Source organism: Microtus pennsylvanicus, chromosome 15, assembly GCF_037038515.1.
Source record: "Microtus pennsylvanicus isolate mMicPen1 chromosome 15, mMicPen1.hap1, whole genome shotgun sequence".
Lineage (NCBI taxonomy): Eukaryota > Metazoa > Chordata > Mammalia > Rodentia > Cricetidae > Microtus > Microtus pennsylvanicus.
In genome coordinates, this window is record NC_134593.1 from 27,390,722 (window position 1) to 27,405,837 (window position 15,116).

General features: G+C 44.6%; 1 protein-coding gene across 3 annotated transcripts in view; it reads right to left on the reverse strand.

The window, feature by feature from the left end:
* Nucleotides 1–15,116, reverse strand: part of Dock5 (dedicator of cytokinesis 5) — a 178,946-nt gene that overhangs the window by 30,362 nt on the left and 133,468 nt on the right. For 2 of the 3 annotated variants that reach the window (XM_075950267.1, XM_075950268.1), the window contains exons 29-35: nucleotides 12,171–12,265; nucleotides 10,534–10,612; nucleotides 8,738–8,838; nucleotides 5,409–5,467; nucleotides 4,650–4,804; nucleotides 3,194–3,279; nucleotides 232–391 (exon numbers count right to left, since the gene is read on the reverse strand). In XM_075950267.1, the coding sequence (XP_075806382.1) occupies nucleotides 232–391; nucleotides 3,194–3,279; nucleotides 4,650–4,804; nucleotides 5,409–5,467; nucleotides 8,738–8,838; nucleotides 10,534–10,612; nucleotides 12,171–12,265 (735 nt within the window). Of the gene's footprint in view, nucleotides 1–231; nucleotides 392–3,193; nucleotides 3,280–4,649; nucleotides 4,805–5,408; nucleotides 5,468–8,737; nucleotides 8,839–10,533; nucleotides 10,613–12,170; nucleotides 12,266–15,116 lie in introns of those variants that run through there. The other variant, XR_012908002.1, reaches the window with a different exon arrangement.

Below are 15,116 nucleotides of genomic sequence, written 5' to 3' on the forward strand. Positions count from 1 at the left end.
CCAGGCTGAGATGGTGTGTGGGAAAGGCTGGAGAGTCAAGGTTGCACTTTCCACGCCCTTTCCAAATTCCAGAAGGGTCTGTGCCTACTGCAAGTCTGACTCACGAGGGCATGGGCCCTATTAAGATGCCCCAGGATGCCTGGGCATCTGTGCTATCAACTTGGAGCAGAGCGGCTGGAACAGGGGTGGCTTAGCTGTGCCCACTGGCCAGCCCAGGGAGCAGGCCCTTACCAGAACATTTACGGTACAGCTCATGCGGTTCTCCTTACTCTCGTCATGCATGATGATGGTTCTGTAGTCCAGCAAGTTCTCCAAGAGGCTGCTGACCAGGAGAGCAAAGACCTCCCCGGAGCTCGAGAGGTATTTATGTTTCCGGCAATGCTCCAAGAGTCTGGAGTGGGGAAAGATCATTTCCACAGTTCGCCCTGTTACTTTTGGTACCATCTGTGGGTCTCAATCAAGTCCTAGCAGCAGGAAACTCTAGACCAGTGGCTCTCAACCTTTCTGATGCTGCAACCCTTTATAATATAGTTCTTCATGCTGTGGGGACCCCCAGCCATAAAATTATTTCATTGATACCTCATAACTGTAATTTCACAATACTGTTATGAATTACAATGTAAATATTTGTGTTTTATGATGGTCTTAGGTGACCCCTGAGAAAGAGCCCGTGACCCCCAGATCGAGAAACACTGCTATAGACTTATAAGTATTTTCTGTAGAACCCAGAGTGCCCTAGGACTTTCAACAGGGCCCAGATCGAATCTACTATTTTCCCAAGTTTTACTCTTTCTTGGGGATACAATCAATTCCCACCATTATTTAGAATCCCAGCCCACAGTGTCCTCTGAGAATCAGTTAACAACAGTTCCTCTAGTGGACGCTGTGGAAATGAGGGCCCTTGCCTGCAATGTTCACATGCTCTCCCGGTTCTAACTCAGCTGTAGAAGAACTCTGTCCTATGTCTTTGTTCTCTCTAGGGCCTAGCATTGGACAGGCAGCCTGAAAAGCCCAGGTTAAAGCTCAGCCCAGAAGAACTCGGTAGCCGTTTGGATGGGTGACACCAGATAAAACCATCTTCAGACAGAAAAGCTCTACAGTGAGCAGGCAGACCGGGATACACTTCAGATCCTCCCTTTTGGGGGTCATAGAGAACCAAGTTTTAGGGCTTCTTGGGTAACTAAGAGAAAATTCAGAAAAGGAAACTGGTCTAAAGAATCAGTCCAGACTAGGGACTGGAGAGATGGCTCAGTGGTTAAGAGTACACTAAGAGGACCTGGGTTTGGTTCCCAGCACCCACGCTGGGCAGCTCACAACCACCTGCAACTCCAGCTCTGGAGGACCTGATGCCCTCTTTTGAGGGCACCTGTACTCATAAACATATACCTACCCACACCCACACATCTTAAAATAAATCTTAAAAATAATGACGCCAGATTCTAGGAGTATTTCAGGAAGCTGGAATTGGTACAGCCATGCTTTTCTGAGCTAATGATTCAGAATGAACAAAAGAAACAATGTGAATTTGCTCATGAAGATTAGCAGTAGATTTTTTTAAATGAATATTTTATCATCTGTACATTGTGAGTATGTGTGTGGTGGAAAGCAAATGTTCTACTGCTGAGATATAGCTTAGATTATGTTTTATTTTTATAAAGCCAGATTCACACTATGCCGTCTTGGATGTCCTGGAACTCACCATGTAGACCAGGCTGACTTTGAACTCACAGAAACTCTCCCGCCTCTGTCTCCAGGGTGCTGGGATTAAAGGCAGGTGCTACCATGCTCAATTATCCCCAAAATCTGTCTGTTTCTGTCTGTGCATAACTTCTAAACAAATCCAGAATTTTAAAGGCTATATATGCTAGGAAGGATAGAGGTGAAGAGATCTCATGGAAAAAGGATAGCAAGATTATTTTATTCTGTCTACAAACAGAATAGAGACATCCAGTTCTTTAAATTGAAGGCAATTCCCCTGTCTTGTTCCACTACCATGTGTTGTGTGCTGGGTCCTTCTCAGGGAGTCTTTAAGCGAAAAGATAAAAGTTGGTGGTCCTTATGTTCATACTCAGACTGGTCCCAAACTGCCAAGAATAGGAGAATAACCAAATGACATAGAGGAGACGCAGAGGGCAACAGAGATGGCTGGGTATTAAAGTTTGTAGGACATGAGAAGCCAATGTGTATAGCTACCTGCAGAATAAGATGGTTAGACAATAATAATTGCAGCTCACCTTTAAAAAACAGACAAAGAAACATTTCTGCGTATGTGTATAGGTAGGTACATGTCATGGGATGTGTGGAGGTCAGAGGACAATCTCAGGATTTGATTCTCTTCTCCCACATGGGTCTTAGGGTTCAAGTTTAGGCTGTCGAGTTCCTTCCCTGGCTGAGCCACGTTGCCCACCTGCATTCAAACGTTTAAAAGTGTGAGCTCTGCAAGGAACCCCAAGTTGATGCACTGCCTCACTTACTTCTAAGGATAAGACTAAAAAGTAGATACTACTCTTACAGACAGGGATGGCGCGGGGAGGTTGGTTGTATCTGTCAGGATGGACTCATTGGCTCAGACAAGATCGGAGAATGTGGTGAAAAGAGGATTTGTACTTAATCTTATGAGTCCCATGATCCAAAGACTTTAGCTACAGTACACACCCCTGTGTAGAGCATTAAAAGGTTGAGTGGGTAGAGACTGGGTAGAGGAGGCAGCAGATAAAGGGACAGAGTGGGCTTAGGAAGGAACGGCATCTTCATGGAGTGCAGAAGCTGGCTGAGAGACAACTGCTCCGTTCTCAGAGTTCTCTGATGGGCTGTGAGGTATTCTGAAGTCTACAATCAACCTTGACATCCTTGAAATGGCTGCTTTGAAGCCACAGTTAGAGGTGCCCCACTTTTGCTAAAGTTCATAATTAAGACACTGGGCAGGAGGCCACTGCTGCATGTGTCTCCTCCTCTCGCCCACCTTCTGTGTTCTCCCGGGTCAGGCTGGTTGGAAAACACAAGCATGAACTCACAGTGGAGAAACACCATCAGCCATGAACTCACAGTGGAGAAACACCACCAGCCATGTGGATTCCGTCCACACCCCCGAGGACCACTTGCTGATGGGGCGATGCTGAGCCTGCCCACTGGCCGCTAGGCGGGCAGCAGAAGCTCTGTCTGCCGGCTTAAGGTGCTGCCCTGAGATACTCACAGCTTCTCCAGAAGAACCTTGTATTGTTCGTCTCCTCGGCCACCTTCCACCTCCTGGTCTAGCTTTGTGATCAGCTCGTTCTCAAACTGAAAGACAGGATTTCACATGAGAATGTCAGATCCTCAAGAATGCATGGTAGGCAGTGGCCAGTCCTTCTAGATCTGGCTCAACCCCTTTCCAATTTCCAATTGTTTCCAAAGTAGATGGAGGTTATCCTATATCCCACCCACTCAGATAGTGCACCATGCCTTATCAAAACATCCCAAAGCAGGTTATCGTATCAGTCCTCGGCTTTATATGTAAACACACCTGAAAAGTTATTTTATGTTACTGCTATGCATATAAGAGAAATTCATAACCACTGTCCCCTTTGTACTCAACACAGGGTTTTGTTATGCAGTTCTATTTGGCTGGAAACTCGTGGCAATCCTCCTGCTCAGACTCCTAAGAGCTAAAACGACAGGTATACATCACTACTGTGGGTATCGATCTGATTTTTGTTTCATGACTGAGGCTTGGTGATAGGATTATTTTTGCTCAGCTTCATAGCCACAGAAATCTTCCTTTCAGTGATAATCGGTTTGTAGATGTTGCAGATGGGAAGCTTGGCTTAACTTGTTGTTAACTTGGCTCTACCTAGGATCAGCGAGGGAAAAGCCTTTGCGTAGGCCTGCAAAGGTAGAAGAGAGGAAGACTCTCCGCAAGAGTGGGCAGGTGAATGCATCTACCCTATCGCTGCCACCACTGACACCAACCATCTCTACTGTAAATGGGGCATAGTGTCCTAGGCTTTCCAACTTGGACTGAAGACCCAAGAGGTTCACCAGAAATCCTCTAGGCATTAAGCTCTAGATCAGGACTGCTGAAACATCCAGGCTCATGGGCTGATCAGCTATGGGCTCTCAGATTCTCCACTGAGCAGACAGTCGTTGTTTGACTACCCAGACCTGTACTGCGTAAGCTAATGTCAGAAATGTGCCTTGTAATCTGCATTCAGCATATCCGTTCTGTTCCTCTTGAGAACCCTGACTAATACAGTCTATGGCAAATAAAGGGAGGTCTAGAAAAAGTTCCCACAAACTAAAGTTTTCAAAGGCAAGCAGGGATGGATGGGAGCTGGACCACAGCACCCTTCCCTCTGCTTCCACAGGTTACACCTTCAGTCCTGGGCTGTAGCATGGCAGACAAGAATAAGATGTACTAGGCCAACTTTTCTTCCTCTTGAGACAGTTCTGACTTAAAAAAGACATGGATTGCAGAGACTTTTTCCAGCCTCTGGTCCAGAGGACCCGACCATACATTTAATATTTCATTTGTCTTTTACACAATGAAATATTAAAAAGGAAGTTTTACAATGCATTTTTCATTCAAACTGCTGCCTCTCCATTTAGAGACGGTAAGTCAAAAGTGAATTAACTTTTCCACAGTACTAAGGCCAGGGACTGACGCTTCTTACCATATGGAAGTTGCCGTTGCCGCTCAAATTGAACTCACACTGCATCATATCGAAGAAAATGGGGATGGTGGCTTTCCGGAGCTCCACTTCAGGGGTCAGAGTGACTTCCAGAATGGGACCCACCATGGATGGGATGAATTTGATTTTGTGAGGCCCTGAGATGAAAGTAAATGAGGATATTAGAAAACCACATCATTGGAAGTCCCGCCTTTACAATCTTCCTCCACGGGTCCCAGAAGAGAACGTTCATGTGGACACACCATGTCAATCAAGGGACGATGGATAGATACACCATGTCAATCAAGGGACGATGGATAGACATACCATGTCAATCAAGGTCGATGGATAGACACACCATGTCAATCAAGGGACGATGGATAGATACACCATGTCAATCAAGGGATGATGGATAGACACACCATGTCAATCAAGGTCGATGGATAGACACACCATGTCAATCAAGGGACGATGGATAGACACACCATGTCAATCAAGGGACGATGGCAGACCGCTGTTCTGTATGTGTGTGTGGATGACATGGTGACAGAGGGCTCATAGTCAATGTCCCAGCCAAGAGTCTGGAATCCACAAGTCTACTTTTGTACATACACACATATAAATCCCAGGGTTATATAAATTAAAATAAGAATTAATTATGGGGGTGTGTTTTTAATGCAACCTATACTGAAAAAAACCTTTATAACAAAAAGTGAAAAATAAAGACTTCATGGAAGGGCCTGTTCAAGGTCAGACACTCACCCAGATTATACCACATGTCCCGGATCCTAAAGCCAATTTCCTTCCTCATGTCCCCATATCTAGGAAGAAGATTATAAGAAAAGGATTTGCAGTGGATCTGAGCAGCATGCAATACAGTCACCCCTTGGCATTGCAGGGGCTGGCTCTAAGCTCCCCAGACCCCCAAATATATTCAAGTTCCTTATATAGAATGGCTCAGGGCAGTGGTTCTCAACCTTCCTAATGCTGCACCCCTTTAATAAATACAGTTTCCTCATTGTGGTGACCCCCCCAACCAAAAAATTATTTTCATTGCTACCTCATAACTGTCACTTTTTTACTATTATGAACTGTAATGTAAATATCTCATAAGTAGGTTATCTGGTATGTAACCCCTGTGAAAGGGTTGGTTGACCCCCCCAAAGGGGTCATGACCCATAAGTTGAGAACCATTGGCTTAGGGATTTTGCACGTAAGTAACACACAGCTTCCCCCCACTTCAAACGATCTCTTAGATGACTCAGAATAGCTAATATGAAAGACTGCGGAAGATGCTCAATGGCAGAACATTTGCTGATCATGCGCAAGGCCTTGTGTTAGATTCCCAGCACCACAAAGAAAAGTCAGGGGACAGCTACCATGGAAGAACGTTCGGCAGGCGTGACAAGGCCGTTGACACATGAACTCACAGCCACTGTGACTGTGTCCATGGGACATGCACAAAGTTAAGCCAGCCCAAATGCCAGCACGGACAGCAGGAGGGGATCACCACCAAGTCCCCACCCTAGCTGAAGGGCTCGTGGAAGCTGATGGCTGCTTGGGGAGAGAGTGTGTCAGTTTATTCAGGAACTTCATCCTCAGCAGGATGACGACCATTGCCCAGTAGACGGCCCTACACCCACCCACATACACAGAGTACTAAGTGGGCTCTGAAGGTTTTAAAAAAAAGCCCATAAAGCTGTGTGAGAAAAGTGTATTGTGGGGGTACATAGGAGGAATTGGAAGGGAGAGAATGGGGGTGGATTTGATTAAAACGCATTGTGTGTGTGTGTGTGTGTGTGTGTGAGAGAGAGAGAGAGAGAGAGAGAGAGAGAGAGAAATTCTCTGACTATAAGTTAAAAAATAGAAGGAAAATACTTAAGTCAACAAAAATGTTATATAAATATATTTTATAGCAATTAATTGAAAATTAAGACAAGAGAAATGTCCGTAGACATTATGTAAGGTGCCATTTTCCACCAGGTATTTTGGCCTGTTTGAGTGGTGGGTGCTGAGTTTACTGGTGTGAAAGGTAAGTACCCAATGAAAGAAGTAAAAAAATAGGCTAGTCCCCATCCCTCTGGGTCACAGGTAAGGTTGGGGCTCTGTAAGAGGTAAGATCAGCACCCGGCAAGCTCCAACAGAGAACTGAGCGACATGGAGGACGAGGGGTCTTCTGGAACAGGAGGGACCAAACACAAATGCCGAAAGAGAACTGAGAAGAAATTGTCAACTGACTGCCCAGTGACAAAGAGCGAAAGGGGCCCTGGTCTCCACATAGCAGAGACAAAGTAAGCGTTTAAACGAGGTCTGAGATAGAGGTGGCGCCATGACTGACGGCCAACTAGCAGGCTGCGTTGTGTACTATGTCTTGGCTAAGGTACGACCTCACAGAATGCTCGTCATCGATCTCCTGTGGCCAGGTCTAGACTTTACATTCTCAGCAGGGACAAGGTAACACACAGAAAGTTTTGTGGTTGTGGCAGGGTGCACCTATAGGCTTACCACTGGAGAGACTGGGGCAGGAGGATGGAGGATTTTAGGCCAGCCTGGGCTATCTAACAAGATCCTCTGTAATGGCCAGCTCTTAAAAGGTAGATATTGCAAACACTTCTGGGAAATTAGCACAGGCCACACCTAGTCCTACAATCCCTGCCCTATGTAATTCCCCTCATGCCAGGGATCTCCTAGACATTATTTTCTTCAAGTTCTTAACTGGAAATATCTTCAGAAGCCAGGATTTTTATTTTCAATCCTATTTTAAATTCTCTTTCAATTATATTTGAATAGAAATGCTTAGCCTAATTTCATTATTAATATCAGGTAAGCTTACATAAACAAAATCTGATACCTGAAGTCAACAAAGAATATCTACGTCTTGTCTATTTATATGGACATGGTAGGTTGATTTCTACAAAAAACATGCATGAAGAAAGACCCCAAATCACACCTGTCTAACTATGATATGATTGGTTTTAATTCTCAAATTTTATTTCTGCTGATATGCACACATATTTTTACATGGGTTACATTCACAGCCTATTTTTCTTTGATAAAAACCGGACTCAATCCTAACTAGATCGTTTTTTAAAAACAGTCTCGGGTTACTCAAGTTTGCTATGTTACCAAGGCTAGCCCTGAGCTCCTGATCCCCTTATCTACCCTCTGTGAGTATTGGGATTACAGACTGGTACCACCATGCCCAGATCCCCACCATCCCTTGGCTCTCTCTGTCTCTGTTTTTCTCTCCCCTCTTCCTCCCTTTCCCTGCTTACCCCTCTAAGTGTGTTTCTGATTTGTAATCAATTATCTTCATTTGTAGCTGCTTAATCCAATACAAATCCTTCTTTAAAGAGGTCCTATTGCTACCCAAGATGTTTTAGATGCATGAGAAAGATCAAAGGAGCCTCCTTAAAAGTAAGCATCTCCTATTACTTACCCATTAGGGAAACCTACAAAACAGGCCGTATCTTTAAAATGAGTCTCCAAATCTTAATCCTTAGTTACCCAGCTTGGTAGAGAGAAACCACAGGCTGAGGAATGTTAAGTAATTTGCCTAGCTTCCCACCTATCACAGCTAGTGGAAACAGAGCTAAAATTCAAAGTCTGTAAGTAATAAATTCAGACTGCTTATGGATGACAGCCTTTGAGCTTCCAGGCTCTCGACGAATGCTGAAACAGACCTGAGGGAACGCCATGAAATGTGTAACTTCTTGTCATTCCTGATTATAACTCCATTTTGAATTCCAAGCCTTCAAGCTAGAGGATAGTTTTAGATCGTATTTCTTCTCTGCAAAGTCAAGAGGCACTGTGCCTGCAATTTCGGTAAACTGACAGTAGGTGGCAGGAGATCCCAGGCAAGGGCACCTCCCCAGGCACAGGCTCCATCAATTAGCATGGGATGGCTGAGGAGGCCATGGAGATGCATTAATAAAAACAGAACGAATCCAGAGGAATGTCAGGTCAGGTCAGTGATAACACATAAAACCCACATCATCAACAACCCCTGTAATTTCTATGACAACATAATATTGTTGAACATAAACAGACCCACCTTCCCCACGGTCATCCAACCTTTAAAGGACACTTACTTTTTAACAATTTTGTTGCGTTTGGCTTCTGAGAAGGTTTCAAGCTGGAGGGACTCATGGGTGAGAAAAGCTACAGCCAAATGGAAGTAATTGTTCCAGAGCTTTCCAGGAGGCATCAAGTGGGCAGGGCAAAGGAGAAAAATCACACCAGTGAGGATCCAGATAAAACACCCACGTGTGGGAGAGTCACATTGTGAAACACCCAAGTAAAACCCACAGGACTTCGCGTTCCTTCTGGGGTTTCAATTACTCACCGCTAAAAGTTTTGAGGCTTAATATTAACCTTAAAATAAACAATCCAAACTTTACATTTTTCTTTGCCCTGGGGGCACAGGAGAAGTACTGCCAAGAACCGTACCTATTTATAGCAGGTGGCCTGGCACTATGTATCAAAGCCCTCCAGTTCTGCCAGACTTTTGAACTAGTAAATACTTTCCTGATTTTTTTTTCCTGACAAAGTAACTGTGGCCAGTCGAAAACATGTCAGCCAAAGAAGGCCCTCACAGCTATTCAATGTAACAACAACAAAAAGGAACAATCTGAATGTTCCTAAGAAGAATTTAGTTACCATATCACAGGAGAGCAGTGTAATAAAACATACTCAGCAGCTAAAAATATTATGAAAATGTTTAATATCATTGGAAAAAAGTCTTAGATTGTGGAAAAAGTAAAGAAAGTAGACGAACAGATCATTAAAGAGTTAATGGTCTCATTTCTACTTTGATTTGTATATGTACATGGGTGTGTGTGTGTGTGTGTGCGCACACGCTTAAACATCTCCCTCTGGTTATAAAGCTCTAGCTTAAAGGTCAAGATAAAAACAAAAAGCACATGACAAGAAAGGTACATCACCAAGAAAATGTTCTCTGAAATTAAATCCCCTCAAAAGCTGGGGCCTGAAGTACCTTCACCAGGAACTGATATTTTGCTGGGTGCATACACAAATATCCTTCTATTTGTCATATGGAGGAATAATGAAGATGAAGCTACCAGAAACCTGGGTTTGTTTGTATTTGCAATAGGGTCTCCTGACAGCCCCCACTGTCCTGGAACTCACTATTAGACCATGCTGGCCTCTTCCTCCTGAGTGCTGAAGTTAAAAGTGTGCACCACCCACTCAGCCTGTTTTGCAGGTATTCATATAATAGTGACCGTGTGCTTATGAAATTGCTGGTTTGCACATTCATGCCTACGTGGACAGAATCAGCACGAAAGCTTAACCACGAAGGCCGAGGATGAGAGCAACCCCCAGGACGAGATTTATCCGTAGTTTCGTTTCCTGAAGTTTCAGGACCTCTGGTCTACTATGGTCTGAAACCATCAGCATTTCACCCAACTCTCGCTCACATTAACTCCCAGCGTCATGCTACAATTATTCTATTTCGCTGTTCATTGTTGGTGTTAACCTCATACAATTGCCAAATTAAACATGCCATAGGTCTGCATGCATAGGAACACAGTCACGACAGGCTTAGCATTGAAGAGTCAGGCTTCCACAGGTGTTCTCGGACTGAGCCTCTGAGATCAGAGAGGGCACTGTATTTGTATTTTCATTTAGATATACTTTCTATGACAGTACTGCTCACATTGCCTTTTCTTTGTATTACGTTTGTGCAATGAAAACCAAACCATTTTACTGTGCCTGGGGAACTAACTCTATATTGGAATGTGTGCTTTAGGAGATTGGCAGGCCCCTGAAAGCCCTTTTGGACAGTGATAAAACCCGAAATGCCACCTTTTCTGCTGGCACGGCCTCTTGCTGTGATCAAAGGCCTTCCAGATGGGTGGATGCTTACCTGAAGCTCGAAGCTTGCCTGGTCCATGAAGCTCTTGGTGAGAACTTCAGCAAACTGATTGATGGCACGGAGGAAAACCCTGGGGAGGAAAGGCCAGATGAGGAGGGCAGTGCTGTGCCTCTCGAGATGCTTCCCTACCTACTCTGGACGCAGGACCCAAACTCCTGGGCTCGGCTGGGAAAGTCAATAGAACCTTACAGTGTCTTTAGAGGCCAGAAGATACAAACTTGGTCTCTCCGGAGGCCTGTAAGAGCTTGGGGGTCACAGTTAACCGAGGATGTGCACCAGAGCAGGTGGTCTGCATTCCGCTGTGACACTTACCTGTACATGTCAATATTCTCATGAAAATTTTCTTGAATCTTCTATCTAATTAGGAAGGGACTTTCTATCAGGTTTATGGAGAAATGACAATGCTTACAGTGATTTGGTTTGTGGGCTCACTAGCAACATTCTAAAGCTATCATATATTATAATGAAATATTATATATGTATATATAATATATGTGTATATATATGTATGTATTCAGTTCATTTCATGTCTATTTGACAAGCATCTGTTGCTAGGTAGCAATTCTAAGGTACAGACAAAGGTGCCGTGCTCAAAAACCTAAGTCCTTGTCTAAGAAGATTGCAGCACAGTAGTGGTACCCTTCATAAGACAGCTAGTTGTGTTCCAAGAGAGAACATGAAAAAGAATTACATGATAGAGTTCCAAAGAGATACAGGAAACCAGAAAAAAGGTCGACAGACATTGGTGAAAGGCTGGGTAATGGAATGTGGTCCCGGAACGGAGTTGTGCAAGGAGAATTCTGAGTGAGTGAGAGAACACTCCAAGAAAACAAGACAAGGGTGTTGTGATCTCAGTTCCTTCAAAACATGGAATTATCCCTGGGATGTGGTTTTGAGCTCCTCTCAGGTGTAGTGGGTAAGAGTGAGTCCGCTTCAGAGCACTCAGGGTTGCTTGCTGCTGCTATTCAACCACATGTTTAAACCCTCCTTTATACGCCTCTACGGAAAAAACATGTGGTTTGTCTTTGTGATGACACACTGTTTGAATTATTGAGAATATCACCCATGTGACCTTTCTCAACCTTCAGAGCATAAACTGTCTGAATAGGCTCCACTCTCCCAGGTCCCACAGCCTCTAGAGCAGGGACAGCTGGGGACAGAGGTCTCCAGTGGAGGTGATGTTTCAGAGGGGCCCTGTGAACGGAAGAGTGGTTGCCGTCCAGAGACAGTGGAGAAGGCATGGCGGGCGGAAGCAGAGGTGTGGGACAGGGAACACATTAAGGAACCAGGAGAAGTTCGGTTGGCGCACAAGTCACACACTTACATAGCATGTGGCTGGAAAGGCTCGACCATCAGGATGAGGTGCTTACATGGAGCCAATGAGAGGGCATACAGAGCCGATGGCCAATGGAGATTTAATAGGAGGACACTGACCCAGGCAAGCAGAGACAGCAAACAGAAATTGGTACTCTAGAGAAAGGTAGTTTCCAAGCACACACATCGGGGTCAGAGAAGGGGGAAGGCGCTCTTCAGAGGTACCAGGTTTGAAGCAGGGCTGCACTTGACATATGTACAGCAGACCAGCATATTCAAGGTCACATGCCTCAGAATGACCACGGCTCTCTCACCTGCTCTGTGTCATGTTCATGACCATCCAATCTTTGGCATACACATTCTTCCAAATCAGATCCTTAAACATGATGAAGGTCTCCATGAGGAAGTCCTGTGGAGAACAGTGGAGGAAGGGTTTGGAAAACAGGCTCATTCTATAGTCTGTCTTTCAGCACGTGGACAGAAGGACCCCTATTTTGGGACGATTCACTGATGGTCTCATAGTTGTGGCCTTCTCCAGAAAGTTATTATGGGCAATACATTCTTATACATAACTGTTATGCAATTGGATTTAGCTTTTGCTTCTGTATCATGAGACAAGATACAAGATCTAAACTGGCCCCGTGCCTCAGTCTCCTGAGTGGTGTGATGGTTGGTGACTGACAGCACCCCAGCCTAAGTTTTGATTTTTTGTTTCACAGCAAGATTCTGTAAGGAAAACAGGGACACAATATTATCCTTATTTTACAAATGGTTTCACAAGGCTGGGGAAAACTAAATGGCCACAGAAAATAGGAAGCATCGGGGGGTGGGGCACTGACCTCATGTTCACAACCCTTATCTGTTTAGTCCCCTGCTGTGTGCTGTCTGAATATATTCGTTAAACTTAAAAAGGAGTTAATAATCATTTTAATAAAAGCCTTTTATTTCATGTGTATGGATGTTTGGCCTACATGTATATCTGTATGCTACATGTACACCTGACGTGCACGAAGGAGAAAAGCTGGGGTCAGATCCCCTAGAACTAGAGTTACAGAAATTGGGTGCTGCCATGTGGGTGCTGGAAATCAAACCTGGGTCCTCTGTCAGATCAGTCCATGTCAGCTCTCCAGCCCCAAGTCATGCATTTTCAACAGATCCTAGTTCAATTCTCCCTGACCAGTTAGGACAGAAGATTCGTGCTGCACACACAGGACAGCTATAATCCTGCAGAAGAGGCTGCATCCCAGCGGCCTGCGAGAACCGCAGTAAGAGATAACACAAGTGGGCAGAGCACGGGGCAGTGGCGAGGGCCAGTCTCGTCCAAAGGAGGATGTGAGCAACAAGCAGCTCAGAAATAGAATAGGCAGGCTAAAGAAAACAAAACCTAGAAGGTTTTGAAACCATTTTTTGCTACTTAGCTAAATTTAGACTTTTCCCACTGGGATTGCTGAAAAGAAAATCGAGTTGTTTGCTTCTCAGACTCTGTGCATACAATCCCATGAAGAAAAGGACATCGCATCGTGCTAGGAACATGGTATAGGAAGGACAGGAGGCCCTTCCCCCAGCTATCTATTCATGTATCTACCTACTTACCTACCTACCTATCACCTACCTTTCTATCATCTACCTGTTTACATATATACACACATACATATACATACGTATATATACACACATATATGAGATTATATATACTATATATGTGAGATATGTATATATATGTGAGAGATGATGGATAAGTATATCATCAATTTGAGACAGAAACTCATGTAACCCAGGCTAATGTAGCACAGAATAACCTTGAACTGCAGATTCTAATTGTCTGTCTGTGAACTCAGAACATCCCTACTTTACCTGCTCTCCAATGGAAATTAAAAAGAAAAGAAAGTCACTAGGGTATGTCCATACAGCCCACAAGAATGTAACTATGGTTACAAATAGCTACTCTGCACAGGCTTTGATTACCAGCACAGCACAAGGCCAGGCATTTCCATGCATGGATTTAGTCAATGCTCCCACTAATCCTCCATGTAGACAGGATCTTACAGAAGAGGGAACCGGTTCAGCAAGATCAAGTAGCTTGTATCACTTAAGAATTCAGAATGGTCACAGTTCAGACATGTGCTACCCGCTACACCGTCTGCTCTGAAGGAGAGCACCTGGCTGCTTCAGTGTCCTATGCCCCTCCACTCCTCTGACCACATCCCCTTGCACGGTCACTGGAGACATCCACACATGGCTGACTCCTGAACCATGCTGCATCTACTTGAGATCCCCGCTTGAGACACGTGGACCAATACTATGAAGGTCGGTGTCAGACTAACAATAATAAATTCTACCCATCTTCTTATTTGTCTATACCATGTGGGCACTATAGGGAGAAGGATGGGGGCGGGGTGTGTGTGTGAAGGACTGTATCCTTCACCTTGGCACACCAGCCAGGCATGCTCAGTATAATGAGGGTGGGAAGTAAAGAACCCAGACCAGTGGTCCTCAACCCTCCTAATGCTACGACCCTTTAATTTAGTTCTTCATGATGCGGTGACCCCCCAATCACAAAATGATTTTATTGCTACTTCATAACTGTAATTTTGTTACTGCTATGAATCAATCATAATATAAATATCTGATATGCAGGATATCTGATCTGTGATCCACAAAGGGGCTCACAATCCACAGGATGAGAACCACTGGTCTAGATCGTAGAGAAGAGTGAGCCACCTGTGGATGGCTGGACCCAGCCGAGCATCAGCTTGCTCGGCACACCAGAGAACATCTTTACCAACAGCTCAATCCCGCCAACAGGTCCCCGGAGACCTTGGATGCATGCTTATAGAAACTGTGAAAATAACTTTTCTTTTTAAAGCAACAGGAAATCATTCCCAAACGCTGTAAGGGACAGAGGGGGTAACCTCTGCTTGCTTCCTCCCGAAACAGAGGGTGGCCAACCACATTCTGAGGAGCCAGCAGCACACTAGGCCACGGAGATTCTGTGCACGGAACAAGGAACTTCCTCTTAGATGAGATTCAGACTTTTTCTGAGCAAAAAGATGTCCTAAGTGTTTCAGAAGAAGGGCCCACACTAAATTCACATGTGATGATCATTTAGTGTGGGTGCGGAACTCTTATTTAAATTCTAACAGGTTGAATAAGCATCAATTCCTTTTTGTGCCCTCTATGGGTAGCCATTCACACTGCAGGAGTTGGGAAGGAAGCCTTGAACTCATGATGCTCAGCTTCAGTTACCAGTCATTAAATGT